This window comes from Prenolepis imparis, unplaced genomic scaffold, assembly GCF_030444845.1.
Source record: "Prenolepis imparis isolate NDT839.2.m4 unplaced genomic scaffold, iyPreImpa1.0 SCAF_5, whole genome shotgun sequence".
Taxonomy (NCBI): Eukaryota; Metazoa; Arthropoda; class Insecta; order Hymenoptera; family Formicidae; genus Prenolepis; species Prenolepis imparis.
Genome location: NW_028141163.1, coordinates 19,516,051 through 19,529,781, shown reverse-complemented (window position 1 = coordinate 19,529,781; position 13,731 = coordinate 19,516,051). Strand labels below are relative to the sequence as shown.

The window sequence follows — 13,731 nt, the reverse complement described above, 5'->3', positions numbered from 1 at the left end:
TAAAATCTCGGAGAGACGATAAAAGGATATTGGTTGCGTTCTCACGGGAATGGGCGTCGGAGGGGCCCATTCTATATTTGATATATGTAATATTAAAATTTATTATGACAATTAAATTTTGTTATACTTTTGTTTTGAAAATAGTGCATTGCAAATTAGATCGCAATTTGAACTGAGATGATTGCGTCGCAAAGTGTTAATATCAGATAGGTAGATAGGTTTTGTTTTGCAATGTACTATTTTCAAAAATATAGTAATAGGCAGATGAAAATTAAACAAATTACAAAATACAAGTATAGAAACACATATACATGAAATGATATAAACAAAGTTGCATGTAAAATAACAAGAAATATTTTATACAGTATACTTCCCATAATATGGTTGAGGTCATTTTGCGACACAATCATTTAACTTAGTTTAAATTGCGATCCACTCGAATTATTAATTCGTGTTGTTTATTAAATATTATGCAGACAAACAATAGCAGTTACATAGATTTAAATTTTTATTAACTTCAAATTATAGAGTAGAATAGAAATTAATAAAACAGATATTTAAATGTATGTATGTTTCTATGTACATTGCTTGCTATTGTATGTATGTATGTCTTTATTCGGCGTCCCCTAAGGGTTTGCCTAGGAGCTTTAGGGTAGCTCCAACCCATTACAATCTCCCTTCTTCCACCTGGCCACTTGCGACCTCACAATATCTCTAAAATACAAATACAGAATTATTCCATCTTCTCTCCTCCTTCTCTCCTCTCATCCAGACTCATCCTTCCTTCTCTCTTATCTCCTGTCTTACTCCGTCTCCTTCAACGTGTGCTCCTTCCTCTCCAAGTTCCCTTTCCTTTACCTTCACATATAAATCAAAAACATAAACATAAACCTAACCATAACAATTCTCCCTCTGCGCCATCTCCTCTCCCTTTTCTTGTCCTCTCTCCTTCTCCTATCCTCGTCCTCCTGTCTCTCTTGCTGCCTCCTTTCTCTTCATCTCTTTATCCTCCTCTTCTTTCCTCCTTCCGCTCTTCTATGATCCTTCTTCTTTCTTCCTCTCTCTCTTCTTACTCCTTCTCTACCCTCCACTTCCTTCAGTGGACTCTCCGCTTTCTCTCTTCTTTCTTCCTCCCTTCTTCCGGCTTCTCACCCGCCTCTTTCCTTCGCCCCTCTCATTTTTCCTCTACCCATCTCCCTCCTTCCGTGTCCCAGAACCACTCTTTGCTGTCAATCCATAGTCTCCTATTCGTCATCTCCACCGTCCTCCCTCTTTTTCTCTCCAGCCTCGCCTTCTCCATTATCCTCCACCTTGCACTTCTCTCCTCCATCGTCAAATCCTCGTCGATCCACACTTCCCATCTCTCATGAATCTCCCCGCATCTTCTCAGCATCTCCTCCTTATCCTTTTCCTCCTTCATCTCCACAATTAGTACCCAGACTCCTGTTTCTCCTGTCCTCTCCGTTATCACTCCTACTTTTGCTTCCTTCCCTATTGCTCTCTCTATGATTTTCTCCACAAAAATTCTCCTTTCTCCCTGGTCCTCTCCATCCACTCCTTTCCAAATCAGGTTCCTTCTTCTCTTCCTTCTTCTCTCCTGTTCCTCTCTCCTCTCTCTCCTTTCTAATATTCTCTCTCCTTTCCCTCTCTCTTCTCCACTTCTCTTCTCTCTCTTCTATTTTCTTCCACACCTCCACTTCTTTGTGGTCCCTTTCTTTACTATCTACCTCCTCCTTTCCTCTGTCCCCTCTGCCCTTTTCTTCTTTTATTTGCTCTTCTTCCCTCTCTCTCTCTCCTTCCCTCCTCACGTTCCGTTTTATTTTCTCCCTCGCGCTCCGGTCCTCTTCTTCCTTTACCATCTTCCACCATTCCGCTCTGCCTTCCTCCTGATCCTCTTCTCTTTCCTCGCTTTCCCCCCTGCTCTCCAACTCCCCCTCATCTAATCTCCATGCTTCCACATCTTCTTCTCTTTCCTCTCTCTCTTTCTTCTCTCCCTCTCTCCTATCCTCTCCCTTCTCCTTCAATTTCTCTCCTCCATCTTTTATTCCCTCCTTCTCTGTTTCACCAACTTTGTACCTTCCTTCCTCCAACTTCTCCTCCTCTCCCCTTCTATCGACTGACATATTTTCCTCCTCTGACCTCCGGCTGTCCTCTTTTCTTCCCTCTTCTTTTCTTCGAGTTACTCCTTCCCATGATTTCATCCCTCTCACCTCTCTTTTCTCTCCTTCTGCTATCTCTCCTTCTTTTCTCCATTCCTTCCTTGCCTCTGTCTCTCCTTGACTCTCTCTCAGTACCTTCACTCTCTCTCCTGTCCTTCCTTCTAGTATCTTCACAATCCTTACCAAAAGCTCCTTTATTTGTCTTAATTCCTTAACACCCTCCTTCGACTCCATCCTCCTGTCTCCTTCCTTTCAAACAGATACCCGAACAAATCAATAAATAAATACTCTCCGCAGCTTCTTTCTCCCGTAACGCACGTGTGCCACCTTCTCCATAACCTCTTATCCGTCAGCTGTATCGATTATCGATTTGTTCTGTCGATCCTTCCCCGTCGTCCGCTGCGCCCTCTCTCCGCTCTCTCTCCTTTCTCACTACCTCGTACCTCTGCAGCGCCATCTCCCTCGATCTACCTTTCCTCCGCCTTATCCTTTTCCTCTTGTACCAGCGCCCTCTTCATTCACTTCTTCTCTACGCCACGTCTCCTTTTTCCTTCGTCATGCTGCCCTTATTTTCCACCTTTCGCTAGAGCCTTCTCCTTACACTCCATACACTCCACCATTTCTCCCAACTCCACCTTCTCTCCTCTATCCAAAAACTCCATTCCACTTACTCCATCTCGTTCTTAACACCTCCTTTTCCTCGCTCCAACACGGAGCACTACCACACGCTTGTCACTACTTCCGCCGCCATCTCCCCTCCCGTCCATTGCTTGCTATTGTTTACTGTACATTGTATACATATTATTATATATCTTTATCCCATGAGATGAGTAATCGTACTGCATTAAAAAATTTAAAATAGAAAAGATCTCAAAAATACAATTAAATATATATAATTAATAAATTAAATGTTTGATTGCATTGGAAAAAAATTGCATATATCATACTTTTGTTAACATTTTTTATTATTTATATTAATAAATTAATATTTTTATATTTATATTATATATTTTTACAATATTTTGTATTAAATATTTATATATAACGATTTTCGGGATAAGAATATGTAACAATATGTTATAGCGCTTCTGTTGTTGTGTTTTCGATAAGCGCAAAAAATTATGATTTTATTATAACTAATTGATATTTTAATATATGTGGCGGCCACACAAGCACCACCACAATTACGCCTACCCATTGACAGCCAGGATAACGAGGAACCGTGCGCCGGCGAGCACGGACGGGCGCGTGGCTTATCACGGCCCGTGCACGTGCCACGAGCGCGAGCGCGCAGAAAAATTCGCGTGCTTGCAGCTACGAGGCTACCGTTTCTCGAATATGAAATTCGACCAGTGAGCCATATAAAGCGGCAGTAGCGACCCGGGACCAGAGTCGCGGCTCGTGCTGTAGAGGTAAAACTACCTCGCTTTTTGAGACAGCCGAGCAGCGAGCAAAGGCGGGTTCGCACCGCCAACCCTGTTTACAGGCCGCCGAATTGACGGACGTAAACAATAACAGCGATTGGAAGGGCCGCCCACGCCAATTGCTGCCGCCCATGTCACCTGGGCCATCGCTGCAGCCAGCCGCCGAGGGGACACCAGTCAAGCAGAAAAAAAGTGTCCAGTGGACTCCACAGGAGTGGCAGTTACATCCACTAGACCTGTCTCCAGCACGACTGACCAGACCCCCTCGGGATCTGCTGACCACGTGGGATATACGAGTGAGGCGCTACACCTCACCCTCCATACCGTGGCAGGTGCCACCTTTGTTGTCGCCGCTACCCGAGTCACCGCCACTTCGGAGACGGACCACGTCAGCGGGCACACAGACCGGTACAACAAGCCGCGTCCATAAGGGCACATAGAGCCAAGTATCCCTACGAGAGGCAGCGACGCAGTGCGAAGGCTACACTAGGGACCAGGCGACCCAGTCAGATCTCTCTGACTGGGAGACCATCGAAGTAAACACCTGTCCGCGAGACACGGGTAACGAGTGTAGAGAGAGAAAGCTACACACCACCAGGTACTCCTCCAGCGCTGCGCAGGTGGGGCCCTCGAAGATACACCGACGCGATACCGAGGATCGAGTGGAGAGAGCGGCTGTGCTGAACCAACGCTCGCGCACTAACGGCCCTTTTCAGGGCCACACAAAATATTCAAACATCAAGACTTGTACATAGTGTATATAATATATCCAATAAAGACTGGATAAAATTACACATCGACTGTCGTGAAACGCAGACCTACCAGCGTCCACTCCTAGCGGCTCAGCGGAGCATCACGAAAAGAAATAAATAAGCGAACGGATAAACCCGCCAAAATATAATATAATTCACATTGTTTTCTTTTCAGATTTTAAAATGAATAATTTCTTTTATTATAATCATATAGATATTAATCTATGTATGCAGCATAGAGTTGCTTATTGTTGCAGATAGATTTGGAGTAAACATGTCTGAAGGGCGGATCACTTTAAATGGAGAGGCGTGGATACCACTGAATCAACGCCATTGTATTGCAGCAGGTAACGTATGCACAGGGGGGGTTTTAGTGAGTAAGAATCTCACACTACCGCGGAAACCCGGGGTGCCTTTTGAAGGTTTCCCCCACTTAAAAAAAAAAAAAAACGCTTATGTAAACATTTGCTCATTATATGTTGAAAGCAATAAGTTAAATGAATAAATATTATGCCGACAATATTAAGTACAAGATGTTCAGTCTGTGCCATATAAAAGCTCAAAGCTTCCATCAATAATTAATAGTCCAATGAATATAGTAATCAACAATTATTTTTATATAAAATTGTATATTTGAATATATAAAAATAATTGTTGATTACTATATTCATTGGACTATTAATTATTGATGGAAGCTTGAGCTTTTAACATATATGGTACAGATTGAACATCTTGTACTTAATATTGTCTGCATAATATTTATTCATTTCTTATTTATAAAATATAAAATATAAGTATATATATATACACACACACACACACACACACAAACACACACATACACACACACATATATATTATGCCGACATATATATATGTATATATACAGGGTGTTAAAAAAGTGGCGGATACGCTGTATAGGGATGAATTCCTGAGGTTATTTGGAGACGATTTTTCCTCAGTGAAAATGTCGAGGCACCAATAATTTTCGAGTTATAAGTAATTGAAAATAAAGGGCTTTTCGTAAACTAAGTATTGTGGAATTAAAATATTAACAAAACTACATTCTACAATTAATTTCAAGTCGACTTTAATTTAATAGAATTTTAATTTAAGGCTTAGTTACCAAGATATATGATGGCAAAAATTGGGAGCTTGCAAAAAATGATGACTTCTCTCGACATTTTCGTTGAGGAAAAATTGTCTTCAAATAACCTCAGGAATTCACCCCTATACAGCGTATCCGCCACTTTTTTAACACCCGATATATATGACTGACAAGTATTATCTTGATTTTTTTCGATTATATTGATGTGTAAGGACATCTGCTCCAATATTTATAACGTGAAAGAACTTACGAATAATGTATGATAGCATGTTCAGTGTGTTACCCAAGAAACTCGAATTCAAATCTATCGATATCAATTTTTTTAATAATATATTGGAATATACAAAAATTAGTAAAAAAATATATTTTTAAAAGAAGATTAACTTAAAAATTTTTTAATATTGAAAATATTTCAATCATTTTACAACTACATGCACATTGTATAGAAATGCTAAATAATTAAAATAAATAAATCCAGTAATAAATCAATTGCAACTACACATGTACGCTCACTCACTCACTCACTCACACACACACACACACACACACACACACACACACACACACAGCTGCTATATAGATTTATTACTGGATTAATTTATTTACAGAATTATTTTGCATTTATATACAATGTCCCAAGTAGCAAGAGAGAGAGAGAGAGAGAGAGAGAGAGAGAGAGAGAGAGAGAGAGAAAGTAAAAAAATAAGACCCTTTTAATTCATTTAAAAAACGTTTATTTTCACGTTAATGTAATATACATATAAATATTAATTTAACGTTAACTTAATTTCATTAATAAAATATGAATAAAATACTAATAAAATAAATATGTATTTATTGCATTAATATTTTATTAATATTTTATTAATGAAATATTAAATATTAAATAACAATATGTAAGATGTGATTTGCCAGTCGAATTTTTAAACAAGGTTTAAGATTTTATTGACCAACACTGACTAAGACTAATTCTTATATTATAAGACTTTATTTGGGAATAATCTCAATTCGAGATTTATTTCCCGACTCCCCTCTAACCCCCCTATAAAATTATAGGCGAGAAAAATATAGATCCGAAAGCCGCTGAATCGGGAATCGAACCCGAGACCTTTCGCTTGCCGGGCGACTGCTCTCACCAACTGAGCTATTCAGACCCTTCGATTCTATACTTTTCTCTGTCTTGATAAACAATTTCAATCAACACCATTATTAGGTCCAGGTGTGTAAATAACAATATGTAAGATGTGATTTGCCAGTCGAATTTTTAAACAAGGTTTAAGATTTTATTGACCAACACTGACTAAGACTAATTCTTATATTATAAGACTTTATTTGGGAATAATCTCAATTCGAGATTTATTTCCCGACTCCCCTCTAACCCCCCTATAAAATTATAGGCGAGAAAAATATAGATCCGAAAGTCGCTGAATCGGGAATCGAACCCGAGACCTTTCGCTTGCCGGGCGACTGCTCTCACCAACTGAGCTATTCAGACCCTTCGATTCTATACTTTTCTCTGTCTTGATAAACAATTTCAATCAACACCATTATTAGGTCCAGGTGTGTAAATAACAATATGTAAGATGTGATTTGCCAGTCGAATTTTTAAACAAGGTTTAAGATTTTATTGACCAACACTGACTAAGACTAATTCTTATATTATAAGACTTTATTTGGTGTTGACTAATAATGGTGTTGATTATAATTTTATAGGGGGGTTAGAGGGGAGTCGGGAAATAAATCTCGAATTGAGATTATTCCCAAATAAAGTCTTATAATATAAGAATTAGTCTTAGTCAGTGTTGGTCAATAAAATCTTAAACCTTGTTTAAATATTAAACTTTAAATAAAAATAATGAATATTTATAAGTTATTTACAAATAGTTATTTATCAAGGCAGAGAAAAATATAGAGTCGAAGGGTCTGAATAGCTCAGATGGTGAGAGCAGTCGCCTGGCAAGCGAAAGGTCTCGGGTTCGATTCCCGATTCAGCGACTTTCGGATCTATATTTTTCTCGCCTATAATTTTGTAGGGGGGTTAGAGGGGAGTCGGGAAATAAATCTTGAATTGAGATTATTCCCAAATAAAGTCTTATAATATAAGAATTAGTCTTAGTCAGTGTTGGTCAATAAAATCTTAAACCTTGTTTAAATATTAAACTTTAAATAAAAATAATGAATATTTATAAGTTATTTACAAATAGTTATTTATCAAGGCAGAGAAAAATATAGAGTCGAAGGGTCTGAATAGCTCAGATGGTGAGAGCAGTCGCCTGGCAAGCGAAAGGTCTCGGGTTCGATTCCCGATTCAGCGACTTTCGGATCTATATTTTTCTCGCCTATAATTCTGTAGGGGGGTTAGAGGGGATCTTTGGAATTAAAAATCTCGAATTGAGATTGTTCCGTAATAAAGTCTTGGCGGTGTACCAAACAAAATGTGTGCCCCGTGCACAATTAGTTAATTTCAACGAAAAATTAATTTTTCGTTGGAATCGACGCACCGACATCCGCGTACGGCTCGAATAGCCTATCTATTACCGATTTATATTTAAAAATAATGAATGTTTTTTTAATTAATATAAAGGGACTTCTCATTATTTTAACATTTTTAAAATATCTTTGAAAATGAGTTTTATACATTTTTTATACATTCTTGTGCTACTTGGGATGTGTGTAGTTGTAAAATGATAATATTTTCAATATTTAAAAATTTTTAAGTTTGTCGCCTTTACAAAATATATTTTTTAATAATTTTTGTATATGCCAATGTATTATAAAAAAATTGATATTGATAAATTTGAACTCAAGTTTTCTGGGTGACAGACTGAAAATTATTCTTTCATTGAGCCATCATACGTTACTCCTAAAAGTTCTTACACGTTATAAGTATTTATGGAGTAGAGATTATACAATAACATCAATAATGTAAAAGAAATAAAGATTCAACATATTCGCCAATCTATAATTGCTACAGGATAATGAAACAAGACTCTCCTATTATCTCTCTATCGCGCTGACGATACATAAAAAATATCGATGAAAAGTATAAGTGAAAAAGCAATAAATTGCCAAGCCTAATAAGCGCCCATGCCTTACATGCTGTGTACTAGTTCACGCTACGAATTATTATTTTATTATTATTATATATCATTGTACAATTTGGAAACATATATATAAATTTTTGATACTATTTGTATATATATGTGCATAAGCATATATAAAACAAACGGGTGCTTATTAGTCTTGCTACGTTACTGCCTTCTGCTACAGAAGGCCAGAAAGCATTTTCAGGCCGTATCTCGCGTGTAGCATGTCACGTGATTAGCACGGTAGAGGAACAAGGATAACGTGATTATCGATCCTTGTCTCTCTACCGTGCGTCCGCGTGAGCAATGCAATGGTGTGTGTACGTGTGCAGACATACACCACTACATAAAACCTGAGAGTTAGTTTCTCAGCGTTGGCAACACTGAAATCGGAGTTTCGCGTTGTCACCGCGTGAGGTCTCCAACATCAATTCGGAGTTTGCCTGGGCACAGATTAATAGACAGATAGCCAAAGGTCTGAAAAAGGCAAGACCGGCATTTCCGTGCGACAGACTTTGCCCCTTACCGACACACTTTGCCCCTGGTTCGAGTCCGTGCTAAACTCCGTTAACTTTACCAAAAGACTTTGCCCCTGACCCCTATTCTGTAACTTTTTAACAATACTTTTAAGGAGAGATCGCGGTTGACTCTTTACCGATTTTGATCTCCTTTTTTATGGTGAATCTGTATTGAATTTAAGTTGATCCGTGTTCGAGCTTTTCGTCCAATGCGCCTTATAAGTAATATTTTTTTTTTATATTGGATATTTAGAGAAATTTTCATGTTTGTTATAAGGCCTAAAGAAAGACACAGTTTTGATTAGTACCGCTGGCGCAGCGGGAGAACACAAGAGTAGTAACTGTGGGGATCGATCCCAGGTTCAAAACTTGGGATGGCATAACTTTTTTTTGTTTCTTATTATTTTTTATGTATATGTTATATGTATTATTTATTACGTAGACATAAATATTCGGCATATATTTATTGTTTTTTAGATACGCATATATCTTCTTATATATTTAAAATGTATAAAATAATAATAATATAAATAAAATATTTTTACAGAGAAATATTTTTAGAAATATTTTAATTTTTTAAAAATTCATACATTTTTAAAATTTTTAATCCGAATGTTTTCCGTAAGTTATGAAAAGTGTGTATTCTAACATTATTAGATTATTTAAGAAAATTTTAAAAATGTATAAATTTTTAAAAAGTAAAAATATTTCTAAAAATATTTCTCTGTAAAAATATTTTATTTATCAAATGAATTCATATTATATATCGCCAGTAAGAAATTAAATACTAAATATGTAGTTCGTTAAATTGACCAAAACTGGCTTATTTTATTACGTAAAACAATTACAACGTTTCGATCACTGCTTGTGATCCTTTTCGAGTACACTGTAAAAACCATTATAAAATTAACTAACTACCAAAAAAACACAAATTTAATTATAATTCCAACTCACATCAAACACGCGAATTGATGGTAATCGCTCACCGTCTCACGTTATTTTGTGAAACGTCTATATTCAAACGATGTTCGGTTTATAATAGAACATGGCGATAATTAAATGACAAGGAGTCAAGCGAATAAACAACCATCAGTAAACACAGTGCTAACATAACAATTTAAATTAAAAACAAATTATCATATACATTATTCAGGCTCTCTGTGTCTTTTTGTAAGTTAATGGTGTTCCTCGTTTTCTTGATTTAAAACATTTCTGCCACCTCTCTCTTACGCAATTGTTTTTCTTTGTGTAAAATTATGGGATTCTTCCAATCGAAATCATGGTTTTCCGTGAGACGATGATCTGTGATAACTGAATAATTATCTTTAGAGCCATTGATGTTTCGTTCGTGCTCCCTTACTCTAACATATAAATGACGCTATGATTTCGATTGGAAGAATCCCATAATTTTACACAAAGAAAAACAATTGCGTAAGAGAGAGGTGGCAGAAATGTTTTACATCAAGAAAACGAGGAACACCCGCCCGCCATGACAAGTTGGCGGAGAGAAGTTTTTTAAACTAAAGTAAATGAGAATATATAAGTATAACAAAGCCTTAGAACTAATTGTCTTATAAACTAACTATACAATAAAGAGGAAACTTTGTAAGCAAGTTTCCTTTGACTAGTACAAGAAACAAAAAAAAGGGGGGTATTATAATCTGGTAACGCGAAAACTTGAAAATACTAAGTAATTATATACATTGAGATCTTATATCTCGCATAACGCAGTAGCGGAGAAAGAGGAACTATTTACAATGAAGTCTCATTGGCTTCCCGACTTTCGTCAGAGATAGTATCGCTTTGTTCGTTTATGTCAACCAGAAGAAAGCAAAGCTTAGTAATCGGACGTTTATAAACAGACTTTGCGGTTTTGACTGTTGCCACTCGAATATACCCGTCTTGTCCCGGATGACACTCGATTAATCGACCGAGCTCCCACTGGCTTGGCGGAGCTAGAGAATTCCGAATTAGAACAATTCTTCCGATTCGCGCAAGCAATTGCACGGTACGCCATTTTAGTCTTTGCTGCAATGAATGCAGATAATCATTGAGCCACGCTTTCCAAAATTGATCGCGCAGCTTACTCAATAATTGCCATCGTGTCAAACGATTTTCCTTCTCATCTAAGAGAGTTGGCTCAGGAATCGCGGTAATTGCAGAACCAATCAAAAAATGACCCGGCGTCAGTGCTGAGTAATCCTCGATATTGTCTGATATTGGTGCGAGAGGGCGCGAATTTAAGCACGCTTCTATTTGACAGATCAGTGTTGACATCTCTTCAAATGTCAAAGTATGTGAACCGACAACTCGTTTAAGATGGTGTTTTAGGCTGCGCACTCCCGCCTCCCACAGCCCGCCAAAGTGCGGCGCAGAAGGAGGTAGGAAGCGCCAAGTGATGCCATCGTCAGATAATTTTGAGATTACATTCGGATCCGTCGTCGTTGCCTGCTAAGTGCAAGCTCGCGTTGAGCGCCTCGAAAGTTGGTCGCGTTATCCGAGTACATGAAGCTCGGTAATCCGCGGCGCGCGCAGAAACGATTATACGCCGCAATAAACGCTGCCGAGGAACAATCACTCACGAGTTCGAGATGTATCGCGCGAGTCACCATACAAACAAATAACGAGATGTAAGCTTTGTGACTTTTCTGGCCGCGTCCCGGCGCATAGCGAATGAGCAGGGGTCCGGCGTAATCCACCCCGCAATGGATGAATGCTCGGAGTGATGGACGAACGCGAAATTGTGGCAAATCGGCCATCAATTCGGTCGCAGTTTCAGCTTTGTATCGAGCGCACGTAACGCATTTGTGCAGAGCTGCACGTACAACTTGCCGCGCACGCAACAACCAGTAGTTTTCACGCAGTAGATGTAAAGTTAGAGTATTGCCGGAATGGTGAGCTTGCACATGAGTCTCTCTAATAATGAGCTTTACGAGAGGATGTGAAGCGACAACGATCGGATGCTTGGTGGTCTCTGGCAACTCGGAATGTCGCAGGCGACCACCGACTCGAATTAACCCATCCTTATCGATGAATGGATTAAGCGCCGATAATTTGCTTCGTTTTGATATCGAAACCTTATTCTGCAGCTGCAACAGTTCGTCGTGAAATAGCTGCATCTGAATAAAGCGTATCCAGAAGATGAATGAGCGCTTTATTTCATGAACTGATGACTGAAACGATCTATTGATTAATTCAGAATCTTTCGTCGGACTAGTGAATCTCAATAGATCACAGAAGCGGATCACATATGCGGTGACTCGGAGCAGTTTTTTCCATGACGAGTACCGTTCAGCGAGATCCCAATTGATGGTGGGAACCATATGATGCGATACTGGAGGTCTTTCCTCGACTGCGATTTCAGAAACGAGTTTCTTCGTCGTAGTTGGCCATTGCTCAGGTGACAGCAATAGCCACTCTGGTCCGTTCCACCATAGCGAATGTTTCTCGAATCCCGCGGCCGACTGACCGCGCGATGCTGAGTTGGCGGGGTTCATCGCAGTTGGAACGTGATGCCAGATTGCTTGAGATAGACGTGTTTGAATCTCACAAACACGATTTGCGACAAATGACTTCCATCTTGATGGATGGTGTCGAATCCATGTAAGAGCGACGGTTGAATTCGTGCATGGCAAGGAATCGCCGTGAAAGAGAGCGAATCCTGAACGATATTTATGCACTTGACCAAAAGCAGCGCCGCAGATAACTCCAATCGCGGAATGCTCATTGGTTTAAGAGGGGCAACCTTTGATTTGCCCAGTAGTAGCGAAATGCGAATGGTTCCGTCGAGGTTGCAGATGCGCAGATATACGACAGTTCCGTACGTGGATGTCGAAGCGTCTGAAAAACCGTGTATCTCGCAATTGAGTGTCTCGGCGCCTCGGCCTACCCAACGAGGAATTCTGATGGAATGAAGCAATGGAAGTTCTCTATAAAATTTGTTCCATTGCGATTGCAAATCCTCTGGCAAGGGATCATCCCATGCACAGCCATGAAACCACAATTTTTGTATAAAAATTTTGGCGGTTATCATTATCGGAGTAACCCACCCTAATGGATCATACATTCGAGCTATTAATGAGAGAATTGTGCGCTTTGTCGGCACAAGCTGACGCGACAGCGATGTTTTAAAACGGAACGAATCGCTCTCCGGATTCCACGAAATGCCGAGGATTTTAATATTTTTATCCTCCGAGAAAAGTTTGTCACTGGCTAATCCGTGATCCGTAGGATCTATATCGGAAACGAGTGATTGACAGTTACTTGCCCATTTGCGTAAATGAAAACCAGCGTTACCGAGTAATTGTCTGAGTTGATCTCTCGTTTGTTTCGCGAGTAGCGGATCATCGGCCCCGAATAGGCAGTCGTCGACGTAAACGTTTTCGCGAAGAACAGGTGCGGCTAGCGGATATTCTTTACCGTCGTCGTGCGAAAGTTGATCTAACACGCGCAAGGCCAAGTATGGCGCACATGCGGTTCCATACGTTACTGTCTTTAGACAGTATTCGCTGACGGCCTCATCCGTCGGAAATCTGCAAAAAATACGTTGATAATCGACGTCACGAATATCGACTTTAATCTGCCTATACATTTTTGCGATGTCCGCGGTGTAACAATATCGAGATTGACGCCATCGCAACACGATCGCGACAATGTCCTTCTGCAGTTTCGGACCTACCATCAA

The 13,731-nt window shown here is 39.3% G+C and overlaps 2 protein-coding genes across 2 annotated transcripts; both read right to left on the bottom strand.

Annotated features, from left to right (window-relative positions):
- Positions 1-11,470: 11,470 nt before the first annotated feature.
- On the bottom strand, positions 11,471-12,544 carry LOC145936500 (uncharacterized). Its single transcript, XM_083038753.1, has one exon. It carries the CDS (start codon positions 12,542-12,544, stop codon positions 11,471-11,473), a length of 1,074 nt encoding a protein of 357 aa, XP_082894879.1.
- LOC145936499 (uncharacterized) lies at positions 12,541-13,728 on the bottom strand. Its single transcript, XM_083038752.1, has one exon. It carries the CDS (start codon positions 13,726-13,728, stop codon positions 12,541-12,543), a length of 1,188 nt encoding a protein of 395 aa, XP_082894878.1.
- Positions 13,729-13,731: the final 3 nt, after the last annotated feature.

What these genes read in the sequence shown, in the direction of transcription:
- LOC145936499 (XM_083038752.1), bottom strand. Translation starts at nt 13,728, where the DNA reads ATGGTAGGTCCGAAACTGCAGAAGGACATTGTCGCGATCGTGTTGCGA.
- LOC145936500 (XM_083038753.1), bottom strand. Translation starts at nt 12,544, where the DNA reads ATGAACCCCGCCAACTCAGCATCGCGCGGTCAGTCGGCCGCGGGATTC.